Below are 16,251 nucleotides of genomic sequence, written 5' to 3' on the forward strand. Positions count from 1 at the left end.
TTTATTTATTCGACAGAGATAGAGACAGCCAGCGAGAGAGGGAACACAGGCAGGGGGGGTGGGAGAGCAAGAAGCAGGCTCATAGCGGAGGAGCCTGATGTGGAGCTCGATCCCATAATGCCGGGATCATGCCCTGTGCCGAAGGCAGACGCTTAACCGCTGTGCCACCCAGGCGCCCCTAAAGGCAGTTTTTAAATTCATGGCAATGGATGCTGAGTGTTTTGGAGTGAGCAAGATTAGAAGATGAGAGGCATTGGTCTCAGCCCCGTAGCAGCTCTGGAAGTAGAGCAGAGATGGTTAGAGAAACTCAAGTAGGCGCAGCCAGAAAAGTAGCAGGAAGGCATGATCATTTGTTTTGATGAAAGTGGGAAGTTTTTCAAGAAGCATGGAGTGGCCAGCTTTAGAATGCTGCGGAGAGCTGGAGTTAGCAAAGAAGAGAAGAGTATTGCTTGGATTTGCCAGCATGGAGGTCATCTGTGATAATGGTGAGCTCCAAGGGAGCGGGGGCAGGTGAAGCCCGATCGCTGGGGCTGCAGGGTGAACAGGCAGCGCATCAGTGCACCTGATGTCCTGGGAGGGAGAAGGGTGCAGGCTGCAGGGCAGGGTACATGGGCTCTTGGGGAGAAGATGGGAAAGTCATTTTGGAGAGAAGGGCGGAGCACACTTACTAGAGAACGCGAGTTGGGATGTTGGGTTGGGATACTTTGTGAAGCTGGAGATTATCAGTGTAAAACGAAACCGGTTGGACGCGTGTGCGTGTTCCTTCGGCATGATGGACTGTTTGCTGCAGGCACGAGAAGACACCTGATTAAGTATGTCAGGTTCTTCCGAGGCTTGGTCTTAACTAGGCAATTAGTAGGAAGAGAAAGTTGAGGGTAGTTTCAAGCTCTTAATTAACACCCCTGTGGAACTGAATCCAGACTAAAAGGAAGGCCATATTGGGAAGGCGTTTTCAGGAATTGAGGAGGCTGGGGCCATGTGCTTGAGCGTGGGAGCTGGAAGGCAGTTGTGGTTGAAAAGCTGGATTGCAGAATATGTCCGGGAACTGAGAGACGAGGAGGGGTTGGTGATACCTGAGAGCAGACACCTGGAAGTTCGAGGTCTGAGGTGGCCGAAGAGAGAGGGCACTGAAGGACGCTGAGGCAGGGAAGGAGGGAGACGGGGAGGCTGGAGGCCCAGCGCGCCTGAACCAGTGACTGCAGGCTGACAAATGGAAGCTGGGGCTGGCTGGGAGAGTGCTCTGTCTGCACGGTGGGAGCTGCCCTGCCCCAGCCCTGAAATTCCCACTTGGATTTCCTCAGGCTACGTTTTGTCTGCTTTCTCTGCCAGCTGCAGCACCTTCTACAAACATCCCGCTCAGGACTCCTCCTGATCCCCTTGCAACTGTTTGCGTTTCTGTGTCTTCCTTCTTCTGGGCAGTGGGCTCCTCCTCGAGGGCCTGGACAGAGCCTTACGTTCCGTGATTTCCGGTCGGTGGCACAGTACGTGCTGGTCACGTCACGGGCCCAGAGGAAATGTTCACTGACTGAACGTGTGGGCTCAGAAGTGGGGGGAGCTGAGGAGGGAAGGGAGAGAAAGAACAGAAGGCACAGGTAGAGTGAGAACGGAGATTTACTGCCGGCAGGGCAAGGCAGAGTGTCTTTGTAAAATTTCAGACCATACTATAAAAATCATTACAGCGCAGAAACGGTTGCTTAATGATAGAAACACACTGCTTTTGACTTAACCTGAATAACTTCTGGTAATTTCTGGCTTCCAGAGTTGGCTTTTAAAGTATTATGACTGCTTTCTACGTAATTTCTGGGGAGATTTTCGATTTGTTATTCACTTTGTTGTGCTGCTAGTTTAAATTGTCCTTCTTGGTACTATAATATGGACTATTATTTTATTAAAGCTTCCTAAGTTCTTATGATTTGATTTCTTGTTTCCTAATCCTCTACTTCTTGTGCCCCACATGCTATAGCTATTTACCATTTTCGTGTTTCAATTATTAAGTGCCTGTACTTTGGATTTTCAGTCTGGTAGTAGAGCGTTGTAGTATAGTGTTAAGAATACAAACCGTAAGGCTAGGCAGCTCTGGTTTTCAATTACTGCCTGACATTATTAGCTTTAAAACTCTGGGCAGTTTTTTGTTGTTTTGAGCCTTTCTGAGTTTCACTTCTTTATCTTTGAAATGGGAATAATGACGCCCACCTATGTCACAGGTATTTCATGGTCTCGCCTTAGCGTGCTTCTTCCCTCAACCATTTACAAGTGTCTTCCTCCCTCATTTGCTTATGCTTTTTGCCCCCATTAAGTTTTATCATTTCCCCTATTAAGTGCACCCTATTACCTGATGGGCGTGTATAGTTTTAACTTGGTCATTCCAGGCCTTCTCGATCATCCCTTCTCTGAGTTGCCACAGCACTTACACATACCCCTTACCTGGCGGGTGCAACATTCTACCTGTGAAATCTAATGTGCACCCTGTGTTTGTGTTGAATTATTACACCGACAAGCTTTTTGTGCATTTTGTTCTCTCCAAGTAAGTTGGAAGCATTTTCAAGTCAAGCCATAGGTTATAGTTATTTCTTTTGTATCTTCTGTAGCGAGATGTGATATATGATGAGTCAGTAAAAGTAATTGAGACTAGCCTGGTAATGGGTAACCAGAATACAAATGTATTCATCCCATCTGTTTATCCATTTATTCATTCTGCAAACGTCCATTGAAAGTATATGTGTTAGATTGAAAAACATGACCACAACATTTCGCAGCTCCTCCTAGTAATTGGTAGAATCCATTTCCCCACATTTAATCTGGGCTGGCCTTGTGACTTGCCTTGACCGCAGAGTGTAGCAGAAGTGATTTGCAAGTTCCGGATTCTAGGCCTTGACAGGCCTGGCACCTTCCCCCTTTGCTACCGTGGAATGCTCTAATCACTATACAGTGAACTGCAGGCTAGGTTATTGAATAGAGGTCATATGTGGCAAGAGGTCCAGCCAGCAGCCAGCATCAGTGTGTCAGACATGTGAGTGATGGCATTGTGGACTCTTGAACCCAGGTGAAGCGGGCAGGTGACAACAGTGGCATGAATGATCCCAGATGAGATTTGTAGAAGAACCTTCTAGCTGGACCCAGCCAACACACAGATGTGTGAGAAATATTAACTTGTTTGGAACTACTAGGTAAAAATGGTCCTACTTGTAACGTCTCTTATGGAGAAGTCTAAGAGCAGGGTTTATAGTTGGTTCTGTTCTCTCCCACCCTCCCTCCATCCTCCATTGTTAAGACACCTCTACAGTTGGGTACCTAAGTGCCACACAGTAATTATGGTAATTAAAGGGATAGAGATAGGAGCTCGCTCGCTCTTTCTTTCTTTCTTTTTTTTAATTTTTTTTTTATTTTTTAAAGATTTTATATACTTAGAGAGTACACAAGTGGCGGGGGGCAGCAGAGGGAGAGGGAGAAGTGGGCTCACCTGAGGCGGGACTTCATCCCAGGACTCGGAGATCATGACCTGAGCCAAAGGCAGAGGCTTAACCGACTGAGCCACCCAGGCGCCCAGGAGCTAATTTTAAAAAATGTCCTGTGCAAACTCTTTTCATTCATCATCTTATATAATGAATGTAGAGCCAAAATTCTCCCCAGTGCCACTCAGGAAATGGCACAGTCAAGACTGGAGGCTGGCATTCTTAACTGCGTTGTTCTTTTCATTACCTCAGGCTCTCTAATTGAGTGTTTCTTCATTCTTGTTGAAGCTGGTATTTTTTAACTTCTTCCTGTTGGTTCCTAGCAGGAGTAGGGCTATTGTTCTGGTAACCGTTGCTCTGTTAATTTCTACTTTCCTGGGTACTGTAAAGGAGAATGACTGTAGGACCATTGTCTTGACCTCTTCTTGTTTTTCCCCCATAGGTATCCAGCAAGGTGATGTGGCAGGAAAAGGTTGGGGGGCTTGGACCCTAACTACTATACTGGGGAATGGTGGTTATGTTGAGGAATGGAAGGGCCCTTTGCAGTTGGGGAGGAGTTTTAGGGGAGTTAGGGCATTTTTTCAGAAATACCTGGAATGTGTCCCTTTTCCAGGGCCTGATACAGTAACATCTGGTGGGCTCCATGGTTTTCATGGTGAGATCTTACTAAAAGAGAACACTTAGCCTTTTAAATTAAGAGGAAGAAAGGTACTTGGCTATTCTAAGGTACCTACCTTTCCTTTTATATCATTTTTATATTTCTCTTATTTTGGAAAATGTGTGCAAGTAGAACTTTGATTTTTTTAACTTAGAAATTGTGTTATATTCTGGGGGCGCTTGGGTGGTTCAGTCGGTTAAGAAATAGTGTTATATTCTGAGTAATTTTTTTTCTTTTTATTGAAGTATAGTTGACACATAGTGTCGCGTTAGTTTCAGGTGTACGGCATAGTGACTCCACAAGTCTGTACATTATGCTGTGCTCACCACAAGTGTAGCTGCCGTCTCTCTACATACAGTGCTGTTGATTGTATTCCCTGTGCTGTAGGTTTCAACCCCGTGACTTATTCAGTCCAATATTCTGAGGAATTTATTTTTTTCTTTAGAGAGGGAGGGAAGGGGAGGCAGAGGGAGAGGGAGAGAGAGAATCCCCAGCCAACTCCCCGCTGAGCATGGAGCCTGATGTGAGGCTCAGTCCTACCACCCTGAGATCATGACCTGAGCCAAAATCAAGAGTCGGACACTTAACCGACTGAGCCACCCAGGTGCCCTCTGAGTAATTTCTAACACTAGTACTGCTGTCAAGGAGTCACTTGTGCGATGCCACTCTCCTGAATGACGATTTCAGAACTGATGTGAAGAGGTGCTGTGCTGGTTTCTTAAGCTCTCTCTGGGCCGAGGGCTGAGTCCTGTTTACTCTTGGGTCCCAGTGCCTTCCAGTAATGCCTTACACATAACAGACCTGTTTTTTTTTTCTTAAAGATTTTTTATTTATTTATTCGACAGAGATAGAGACAGCCAGCGAGAGAGGGAACACAAGCAGGGGGAGTGGGAGACGAAGAAGCAGGCTCATAACGGAGAAGCCTGATGTGGGGCTCGATCCCATAATGCCAGGATCACGCCCTGAGCTGAAGGCAGACGCTCAACCGCTGTGCCACCCAGGCGCCCCAGACCTGGTTTTTGTTTGGTCCAGCCACAGGTAACCTCTGGGAACGCAGGTTCCAGGTTAACTTTAGACCTGTTTCCTTGTTGTGCTTTTCCCTGGTAGAGAGCCTGGGCAGGATGTGGGTGGAAGGAAGAAATTGTTACCTCCTCCTCCTGTTCGTTTATATTCTATTTTCTGCATTTTTTAATATAACGTTTTTACAATTCTGTTGCTATATGAAATTTTGCTGGTATTTTTGTTTGTTTAGAAAATTCTTGGGGGGTACAGGGAAAAGGATATGTATTTATTTACTTGGATTGCTAAAAATATCTCTGAAAGGATACACAGGAAACTAGGGATGTTATTTGCTTTTAGGCAGGGAAACCAGGCGACTGGGGGGCAGGAGTGGGAGGGAGATTTTGCACTGTTGTACCTCGTGAATTGGGACCATGTGATTGATATTCCCTGAATACCTTTGAAAGCAGAGATGGAGAAAATGCTCAAGAGCATCGGAAAAAGGCACCCCAAAAATACAGTTTAGTAAGAATAAATGAGAGGATTATCAGTTCCTTTTTTTTTTTTTAATTTAATTTAAGGAGAAAAGAGAGAACCCAGTCTGCTTAATGCCTAGGGCTTCCAGTGTCTTTCATTCTGCGGGTTTTGTACATAGGAATTTGTGACCTACTTTTGAGTATGTTAAGCCTTTATTGCATAGCTACCTTCAAGAAGCATATACTTTTATTTGTTAGAAATCTTAGACAATTCTAATTGAAGGGGAGTTTTTTATATAATACATATTTTAAAAATTACAGTGGAGACTTGAATGAATGGAATCATTCCTTTCCTAGCAATGGAGACTTTGTTCTCTTGCCTCTTGCTTCCTACCTGAGCACAAAGTCTGACCTCCTTTCCCTGAATGAGAGCAGAACTAGGCCAGACTTATAATCACAAAGGTTTGAAAATGGGGAAAGGAAACTATTTGGCCCTGCGACCTTGGAAAATTACTTACCTCAGTTTCTTTATCTGTAAAATAGGGATTTCAATACCTACTTTATACAGTTGTTTGGAGAATTAAAGATAATGGATATAAATCATCTAGCATGGGACTTGATACCTCAAGTAAATGCTTAAAAGCTGTGTGATTATTATCATTATTGGTTAGTGTCTGTTGATTTTAGGCCCCTTGAAGGAGTAAAGGGTAGGAGATTCTTTTTTTTTTTTTTTTTAAAGATTTTTTTATTTATTTATTCTACAGAGACAGAGACAGCCAGCGAGAGAGGGAACACAAGCAGGGGGAGTGGGAGAGGAAGAAGCAGGCTCATAGCGGAGGAGCCTGATGTGGGGCTCGATCCCAGAACACTGGGATCACGCCCTGAGCCGAAGGCAGACGCTCAACCGCTGTGCCACCCAGGCGCCCCAGGAGATTCTTTTCACTGAGAATGAAAGATAGATGTTTAGGGGAAGGCGGGGTACATCTGTTATCTGTCATTGTATAACCAACCACCACAAACTTTGTGGCTTAAAACAACAATGAAATATTATTTCTCATAATTCCGTGGTTTGGCTGGGTAGTTTTTTTTTTTTTTTTTTTTTTTAAANTTATTTATTTATTTGACAGAGATAGAGACAGCCAGTGAGAGAGGGAACACAGGCAGGGGGAGTGGGAGAGGAAGAAGCAGGCTCATAGCAGAGGAGCCTGATGTGGGGCTCGATCCCATAACGCCGGGATCACGCCCTGAGCCGAAGGCAGACGCTTAACCGCTGTGCCACCCAGGCGCCCCTGGCTGGGTAGTTTTTTTGCTCGTCTCTAGACTTATTCGTGTAGCTGCAGTCAGATGATGACTGAAAGGGCTAAGTGATTCCCGATGGACTCACTCACAAGTACGGCAGTGCTGCTGGCTACTGGTTGGGGCGTGTTGGTTCTCTTCCACATGGCCTCTCCGGTTCCAGGTTCCAGAAGCTTCCTCACTGTGTGGCAGGCCCAGGGCGGCATTCTAAAAGGCCGAGCCGCAGTGCTTGCCTATCAAGTCTCTGCTTCCTTTTGCACTTGCTGACTTTCCACTGGCCAAAGCAGGTCACAGGGCCAACCTTGGGTCTCTGTGGGAGGGAGCTAAGTCCCCTCCTTGGTGGGGGAAAAGAAACAAAGAATTTGTGGCCATTTTTAATCCACTACAAGCCCACCCTTGTTTGATGTGTTTCTTGGGCTAATAATGGGACCAAGAAAGAAAAGATTCTGTTAGTTTATCCAGTTTTCCTTTATCATTGATGCCTACTTTAGACCAGCATGGGAGCTGATTAAGGAACTGGGGCTATTTTGTTTGGACTAAAAATTGGAATGAAGGGTAATAGCTTAATAGCTGCTTTTATGTATTTGAAGATCCTTCTTATGAAGGAGGGACCAGTTTCAGGGTATGGAAATGACTGGAAAGCAGCTCTCTCCTCTGCTATGTGAGGTAGTGAGTCTTCTCAAATGCTGTCCTGCCCCCAGCCCCATGCATGTAGAAGACGGGTAATCGTGTGTCAGGGGCTTTTGAAGGAGGGTCCTTCTCATTGAATGACTCGACTTAAATGATTCCTGTTGGTGTCAGAAGTCTCTAATTCTGGAATTCAGGAAGTGCACTGTGCTCTTTATCCTGAGGATAGGGATAGATGAGGTGATGTTAGAAAGGGGAAGAATTCCTCTGCACAGACTTGTAATTTTACTTGATGTGTAAGTTCATATTTACCTGCTAGAACCCCTGAGAGCTGGGATTGACTGGTGGTGGGAGGAACAGTTCTATTTAGTACGACGTCAGGGAGGTGCTGCATCTTGAAGACAGGTTTTCTGTGAGTCTTCTTAGGTTGGAATGAAAAGACTCAAGAGAAGAAATTGAAGCTAGAAAGAGATGGGTGCAATTTCTCCAGCAGCTACAGATTAACTGTTCAGCTTACTGAGTTTGTCTAATGAAAACAATTTTGGTACAACTTTCCCGTAACATGATCTTGAGATCTCCTGATTTTATATATAACAAAACACCAGGTCCGAATGGTGCCATTGTCAGCTGAGAATCCTGTCCATAAGTGATCAGCATGTGAGCTTGTTCCCATTTCTCCCTCCATCATTCCCTCTTCTTTGTGGAGGGAGGAGGAGGCAGGGACGACTGTTCCTTCTGTTGTCAAGCTATTGAGCAAGAAGTCTGATGGACGTGCTGTCTTTGCTTCATGTTACCAGGCTGGCCACCTTGGTCATTGGTGTTTCTGTGGAGCCTGCCGCATTTCCAGCACTGGGGGTTTTTGGTTTTTTGTTTTGTTTTGTTTTGTTTTGTTTTGTTTTGTTTTGTTTTAGAAAACTCCGAGTAAAGCAATAAGCTATAGTGCCTCCAGTGATTCACACGCAGAGTGGTGTTAGGTTTTGGTGGGAAGCAAAATTTAAGCTCCAAATAAATATGCTGGCTGAAGCAGAAGATTGCTTTCCTGACTGGCTAATTTACAAGCTGGAAAGTTGTGAAAAACATCAGCCTACCAACTGTGTAGCTCGTCGGCTGTTTGCTTTGGGCTTCCATGTTCTTCCTGGTAAAAATAATAATTATGTTATTCTGATATGGTTGCCAAGTGTTCATGCTTCTCACTCCACTTGTGATTATAAATGATTCTGCAACGCGAATTGCTTTGTCTTTGATTTAATGTTTCATACCATTTGGATGTTATGTTATCTGTGCTGATTTGTCATTCTCTTTCCCTTTTCAGAATGGACTGCTGAATTATGAAGAATTTCAGACCCAATAGTAGAACCTCACTCGGCCACTCACTCCTTTATCTCCTACTAGTTATTTAAATTGGACTTTTAATATCCTGCCAGCTGCTCTTCAGACACACATGGTGCATTGTTGCCATTCCCCGGATTGCATCTTTGAAACACAGGCTCTTAGTAACTTTCAGCGAACAAAGAGGCAACCTCCCGGGTACGTTTACTGGGAGGGTGTCACCCTGACTGCCCTCTAGCTTCTGCTGGATCTGGATTTGAATTCCACCATGGAGCCGCGCATGGAGTCCTGCCTGGCACAGGTGTTGCAGAAGGATGTGGGCAAACGACTGCAGGTTGGCCAAGAACTTATAGACTATTTCTCAGACAAACAGAAGTCTGCTGACCTTGAACATGACCAGACCATGTTAGATAAACTTGTGGATGGGCTTGCTACCTCTTGGGTGAACTCGAGCAATTACAAGGTAAGCTGTGGTTTAGAAGGCACTCCTGTAGGTGGTTGGTCTGCCTTGGTGGGTCAGAATTGGTCCTTAGGAAAAAGACTCCTTCGGGACCAATCAACATGATTCCTTGGTTTCCAGTAAGACACTTGCTCAGGTTGTGGCTTTTGGATGTTTCATCTTGGAGCAAGTAGGGTTTTCTTTAATTCTTGTTGGAGATCGAAAAATCCTTATGCTTTAGCATTTTGAGAGAAGGCCAAGTGAACAGATAAAGAGAGGCTTTTATGTCAGAAAATTTATAATCATTTGTAGCTTTGAAGTTAAAGTGAATGTTCTATCTTGCACTGAAAGGGTCATGAGATGTTGGTGAGTGGCCCTTCATGAATTGCAAACGTCTTCACTGGTTTCCTGTGGGGGATGGAATTGGTGATAGCGTGTGGAGCATTCTACCTTCAGGTCACTGTCTTGAAGTCGGCCTAGGTACCTGGCCAGAAATTGTATGGGTTGCCAAGAACTCTTCTGTGACTTGTGTATCATGGCCTGGAGGATGTCCTTCAGGTTCTAAAGATTTAGGTGGGTTGTGTGCCCTTGGTGGGTAGGGGGTGCAGGTGGGGGTCCCAAGACCCGAATGAGTTTTGAAGGTTGACCATTTTACCATTCAGGGATTGAGCTTTTGTGACGAAAACCTGGACTGGACTTGTACTGCAGAGGTCTCATCCTCTCTACCTGTCCCCCTCCCCTCTCTTTGGGGCAAGATTGGGATGGAAGAGTAGGACTTTGGCATGACTCCTAATAGGTGCTATAGAAACTGGGAAAGCGGTTCACAGGAAACAGAATCTCTTGTGCTTTTCATTGGCTTAGTCTTCTGAGATCGATTTGGACTAGGAAACTGGTGCCTACAAGATTTCTTTTTTTGCTCTACTGTGGACTCTTGTTTTCCAGATGCATTAAACCTTGCTCTCATCTAAGAGTTAGCAGGCTTTATACTTGTTAACGGTGTTACCTAGGACCCTGATATTTTACTTACAATTGCATATAAAATTTATCCTGTCTTTAAGAGCTGAGCTTAATTTCTGTTTCATTCATCTGTTCGTTCATTTAGCTGTGGGTGGCAAGTACTGCTTAGGTGCTCCGCCTTGGTGCTGGGTGATGGGAGTATTACAGATAGGGGAGGTGATAGAGGGTCTAATCGCCCCATTGTTGGGGGCTGTAAAGTCACCTAGTCTGGGTTGGAATCCCAGTTTCACCACTCTGTGCACATTGCGATGCTTTTGACTGAGAGTAACTGAAGACTGACTCATTGGCTTCAAACTGCTATTAGGAGATTGAGTAATTTTCTTTAGAGTTTAAGAAGTCTGCAGTAGCTAAGGCAATGTCCAGGGAAGAACAGTGTCTGCTTGTGACTTTCACTTGGAGGGAAACCTTTCTCAGAAGCTCCCCGGCAGACCTTTTGACATGAGATTGGCCAGAATGGCTTTGCATGGCCACCATAGCATCGCTGGAAAATGGATGAGTGTCGATGATTGTTTTCCACCATCATGCTTGACCTCCTGATCTCAAGAAGAGTCCAGCCTCCTTTGAGTGAAGCATATGGCCATGTGAAGGAGAGGGGGTATTTGAATACTCTTGGACTCCTGCTGAACAAATACTGGTTCCATGAGTGAACAAGCACTCCCTAAGTGTCCAGTCCAGTAAGGGCAGATGATGAAACAAAGAGCTCTGCTTCGACCATAATGTACTAACTGTGCAACATCAGACCTCTGAGCAATATCAGACTTCTGTTAATATGTAAAACTCGTGCTTTATACATTATGGGTTGAAGGAGGACGTTAGGGATGGGACTGAGGTAATATGGATGTTAAATAGGTAACATGGATGTTAAATAGGTAACACAGAGAGTCTGTTATACCGTGTGAGCTCTCTTAACCTCTAACGGCTTCGGCTTCGGGCTTCAGTTCCCTCATCTACAGTGTTGAAATAACTGAGTTATTATGAGCACTAAATGAGACAGTGTATGTTCATGGGAATACAAGCTGGTGCAGCCACTGTGGAAAACAGTATGAAGGTTCCTCAAGAAGCTGAAAATGGAGCTACCCTATGACCCATCAATTGCACTACTAGGTATTTACCCCAAAGATACAAACACAGTGATCCGAAGGGGCAGCTGCAGCCCAATGTTTGTAGTAGTGATGTCTACAATAGCCAAACTATGGAAAGAGCTCAGATGTCCGTCGACAGATGAATAGATAAAGAAGATGTGTATATATATACAATGGAATACTACTCAGCCATCAAAAAATTGAAATCTTGCCATTTGCAATGAAATGGATGGAACTAGAGGGTATTATGCTAAGGGAAATAAGTCAGTCAGAGAAAGACAATTATATGATTTCACTCATGTGTGGAATTTAAGAACCAAACGGGAATACAGGGGAAGGGAGGAGAAAATCCAATAAGACGAAACCAGAGAGGGAGATGGCCCATAGAGACTCAATCATAGGAAACAAACTGAGGGTTTCTGGAGGGGAGAGAGTGGGGGGATGGAGTAACTGAGTGATGGACATTAAGGAGGGCACTTGATGTAATGAGCACTGGCTAGTACATAGGACTGACGAATCACTGACCTCTACCTCTGAAACTAATAATACACTATATGTTAATTAATTGAATTTAAATAAAAAATAAAGTGCATATCTAAACAACAACAAGAAAAGATAAATGAGGTGGTGTATCTAGTTGTCCCATGCTTGCCCCATAACAAGCATTGGGATATTAGCAGTTGTTATCAAGACTGGCTCCTGTCTTTGAGGAGCTCCTAGTCCAGGGGGAGTGGGGAGGGAGAGCACTGATCAGCAAGCCAAGGGTTACAGTATAGTATAGTGGGAGCAGTAGCAGAGACTCACAGAATTCGGTGGGAAGCCAGAAGAACATGAGAACACTGCCTGGAGGAATCCAAGGTTTGAAGATTGGGTAGTTTTTTCCTGAAGTGTGAAAGATTAAGACTTGACCCTTCTCGAAGTAATTTCTTTTTTTTTTTTTTTTTTTTTTTTTTTTTTTTAAAGATTTTATTTATTTATTTGACAGACATAGAGACAGCCAGCGAGAGAGGGAACACAAGCCAGGGGCGTGGGAGAGGAAGAAGCAGGCTCATAGCAGAGGAGCCTGATGTGGGGCTCAATCCCATAACGCCTGGATCACGCCCTGAGCCGAAGGCAGACGCTTAACCACTGTGCCACCCAGGCGCCCCTCTCGAAGTAATTTCTAAGGAAGACAGCTTGGTGTGAAGAAGTCAGGAAGATGGGTTTTGCTACTGAGTTGCATGTGATCATGGACCAGTCGCTTTACCTGTCTGTGCAGTGCCAGTGTTTGAACAGATAACGGGAGTCTCCAAGCTCTAATATCTCATACAGCTTCATACCGGTGACTTTACAGTTGGGGTCATGTCGCATAGTTCTAATGTTGCACAGTGCTGAGCACCCCCTTTCTTTTTAAGCTCTTCAGTGTGGTGACATCGAGCCCTGTGCATACCTGGAGCCTGGAGCCTGGAACATAGAAGGTGCTCAACAAATACTGGTTCCATGAGTGAACTCAGGCACTTAGACTGTTGGGCAAGTAGTCCTGGTAGCTTTACCAAAATCTGGAAACTTACTTTTTAGGGCCCCCCTCCTTTTTAAAGATTTATTCATTTGAGAGAGAAAGCACAAGCAGGGGGAGCAGCAGCAGGAGAAGGAGAAGCAGACTCCCCGCTAAGCAGGGAGCCTGATGCGGGGCTTGATCCCAGGACCCTGAGATCATGACCTGAGCCAAAGGCAGTCACTTGACTGACTGAGCCACCCAGATACCCCCCTCCCCCACTTTAATCATAGATCAGGATTTCTCATTAGAGCCTCAGGTGCATTTTATGTTTTATTTGACATGTTTTCTATATTATGGATTGAAGGGATTCAGTTTGTGTTAAAACTTTGCAGCTTGGCTTCTTTTTTTTTTTTTTTTAAATTAAGGTCTAAAAAGAAGTTGAAAAGGGAAACAATTTTAGGCTTTCAAAACAGTAGTACTTGGATATTGTTATTCCTTAACAGAGAATATAGATGAATGTCAACGCAATGTCTTATTTAAAAAAATAGTTGGCTGGGGCTTGAATCATTTTACATTTGATTATTTCTTAGCTTGGTAAACAAATTTGTATTTGGTATTAATTGCAGTTTAACAGCTACCCTTTATTGCTTAGTTACTATGTTTTTGGGATATTACCTGTCTTATCTCATTTAATTTTTGCAATGCCCCTGCAAGGTAGGTGGTGGTACCCTGATTTTATACATGAGATAACTGAGATCACCCAGAATTATGAGAACCTTCAGAACAGGGTTTGCAAACTTTCTTGAAGGCCATGTCATAAATATTTAAGGCTCGGTGGGCGGTATGGATTTCTCACAGATATTTAACAAATTCGGGCCATTCAAGTGCAAAAGCATCCACAGGCAACACACGAATGAGTATGGCTGTGTTCCAAAACAGCTTAATTTATAGAAATGTGGAGGACCAGTTTGGCTCATGGGCTGTAGTTTTCCAGCCCCCAAACTAGAACATTGGGTACCTACTATGTGTAAATACTTTTCCTTCCTTCCTTCCTTTCTTTTCCTCTCTCTTTTTCTTTTTCTTTTTCTTTCTTTCTCTTTCTTTTTTTTCTTTCTCTTTTCTTTCTTTCTTTCCTTCCTTCCTTCCTTCCTTCCTTCCTTCCTTCCTTCCTTCCAGGGAGAGAGAGAGAGAGAAAGCATGGTGGGGAGGGGCAGAGGGAGAGAGAATCTTAAGCAGGCTCTACACCCAGTTTGATGCCCGACATAGGGCTTGATCTCATGACCCTGAGATCATGACCTGAGCCAAAACCAAGAGTTGGACATTTAACTGACTGAGCCACCCAGGTGCCCCCGTAAGTACTTTTCCTTTAGTGGTGGGAACCATTCATGAGTCATCTGGCAGAAGAATAAGGCTTATAATTTGCATGTGACTTTTGGGATGGGGAGAGCTACTGGTATAGGTTAAATAGAGTATGGTTTGTTTTTGGAGCACCTTATCTGAATTTTGAGAAATCTTGCCGTTTTTAGCCCTCTCTCATTCAGACTCATATTACAATCAGTTTGCGTTCTGTTAGCCTGTCACCGATCATCTACTGTGAGTTGGCTTTGGACTTTCTTGTGTAATAGAAGTCATCTTGGGGATTGAGGAATCAGTTATTCAAAGAAGGCCCTCGTATGTCAGAACACCAGAGGGCTACACCGTGGGGTGCTGTTCAACCTGGGAGCACTTAGTAAGTATTCTTTGTTGTCCCAGTGACTGCGGGAGACACAGAGGAGAGGGGAGAATCTTCTTGTGCATGAGGATTCTTTTTCAGTAACTCACACATTAAAAGTAAACCCCCAAATTTTGAATATGGTTGCCCTCCTTGATCTGGTCTCTTCCTTTATTAAAACTTGAAGAACAAGGATGGTGGAGTAGATTTTTGTATGTATCTCCAGCCACTCTTGTCCCCTCCCCCCCTTTCTATAGATGAGAAGGGATAAAAGGAGATCAGTCTGACCCAGAGAGGCTGCCTGGGCTCCCGCAGCTGGAGGGAGTTGAGGGACACTGATGCTGTGCAGCTTTGCCAGTGAATGATCCCTTCTGTTCAGCCAGGCGGTGCGGTACCACGCAGCCCCATGCACCCTTACAGTGTGGGCACCTGCACATTTAGTGGGCTCAGTGCGGACCAGGTGCTTTTCATGAGCATAGTCCCAGCGTCCTTTCTCCACAGTTCCAAAATCCCCGAAGCCCCCAAACCTCGTGTTTTTTGTTTGTCCTTTGACGCACAGGGAACTGACATGAAACTACTTGGCCTCTTTACTTACCTGCTCAGGGTGTGTTTCACCACATAGGTATTCATATATTTGATTGTGGGTTGCTGCCCCAGATTTTGTTAAATATATATACATTCTCCACCCCCTCTCTCTATAGATTCCATTCTTTGTGTATGTTTCCTGTCCTAGGTATGTAACTGTGTGCACTATACTTTTGTAAAACCTGAAAAATTTGGTATTCCAGAACACATCTGGCTGCCAGAGTTTTGGATAAGTGATTGTGGACCCGTATTTAGTATTGGAGAATAATAATGATAACCCATGGTTATGGGACATTTACTGTGTACCAGAAATTGTGCTAAATATGTGTTCATTTTTACCTTCTAATTACCGTATGGGGTAGATGGTGTTCTGTCATTCTACAGATGAGGAGACTGATGCTCAGGTTAAGTCAAGTAACTTGTTCAAGGTGACAGAGCTAGGAACTAAAGTTTTTGGGACTTGACCCCAGGTGCTTATGCAACAGCGGAAGTTAATTAAGCACTTATGATGTGCCAGATACTGCACTGGGGGCAGGGTGTCCAGTGAGGACAATCGGGCCCAGTCCCCGCCCTGACCTTGACTACCAGTACCCGGGCAGTCTACCTCTGTCTAAACCTGGGATGTGTGGACTTCATCCCGGTGCACTCTTGTCTCAAGGTGTGTGCCACGCTGCTTTGTATATGAAATTTGTAGGTTCTCTGTTAACCTAGGGCTTCCTTTTTCTCTGCCATAATGGTCCTTATGGTCTAACTGGGTTGGGGGTGGGGGAGGGCAGGTAAGGCAGGTGAGAGGACAGTGCACAGTGTTAGGATAGGGTATCATTAACCATTAAATTGCATCATAGGGGTGTCTATAAATGTTGTAGAGTGGAGACAAAGAAAAAAAAATGCTAGAGTTTGTTAGTTGGAGAGGCCAAGATGGAGAGGTAGAATTACATAGGGTCATGAAGAATCAAAAGGAATGAGTTCCTAAAGGTTCAGAGAAGCCTGTCTTCCTTTCTTGTTTCTCCCTCTGGGCAGCACCATCTCTTGCAGACCGTAAATTTAGTCTTTCCTTAAGCCTCTTTACAGAGGACAGTGTTTACCTCTGCCCTGGATCAGGT

The 16,251-nt window shown here is 44.5% G+C and overlaps 1 protein-coding gene across 17 annotated transcripts in view; it reads left to right on the top strand.

The window, feature by feature from the left end:
- The window catches only part of CLASP1 (cytoplasmic linker associated protein 1), a 264,159-nt gene that overhangs the window by 26,283 nt on the left and 221,625 nt on the right, over positions 1-16,251 (top strand). For all 17 annotated transcript variants that reach the window (XM_019802321.2, XM_034654388.1, XM_034654392.1 and 14 more), the window contains exon 2: positions 8,821-9,300. In XM_019802321.2, the coding sequence (XP_019657880.1) occupies positions 9,106-9,300 (195 nt within the window). In that variant the 5' untranslated portion in view covers positions 8,821-9,105. The remainder of the gene's footprint in view (positions 1-8,820; positions 9,301-16,251) is intronic.

This window comes from Ailuropoda melanoleuca, chromosome 2 (genome assembly GCF_002007445.2).
Source record: "Ailuropoda melanoleuca isolate Jingjing chromosome 2, ASM200744v2, whole genome shotgun sequence".
NCBI lineage: Eukaryota > Metazoa > Chordata > Mammalia > Carnivora > Ursidae > Ailuropoda > Ailuropoda melanoleuca.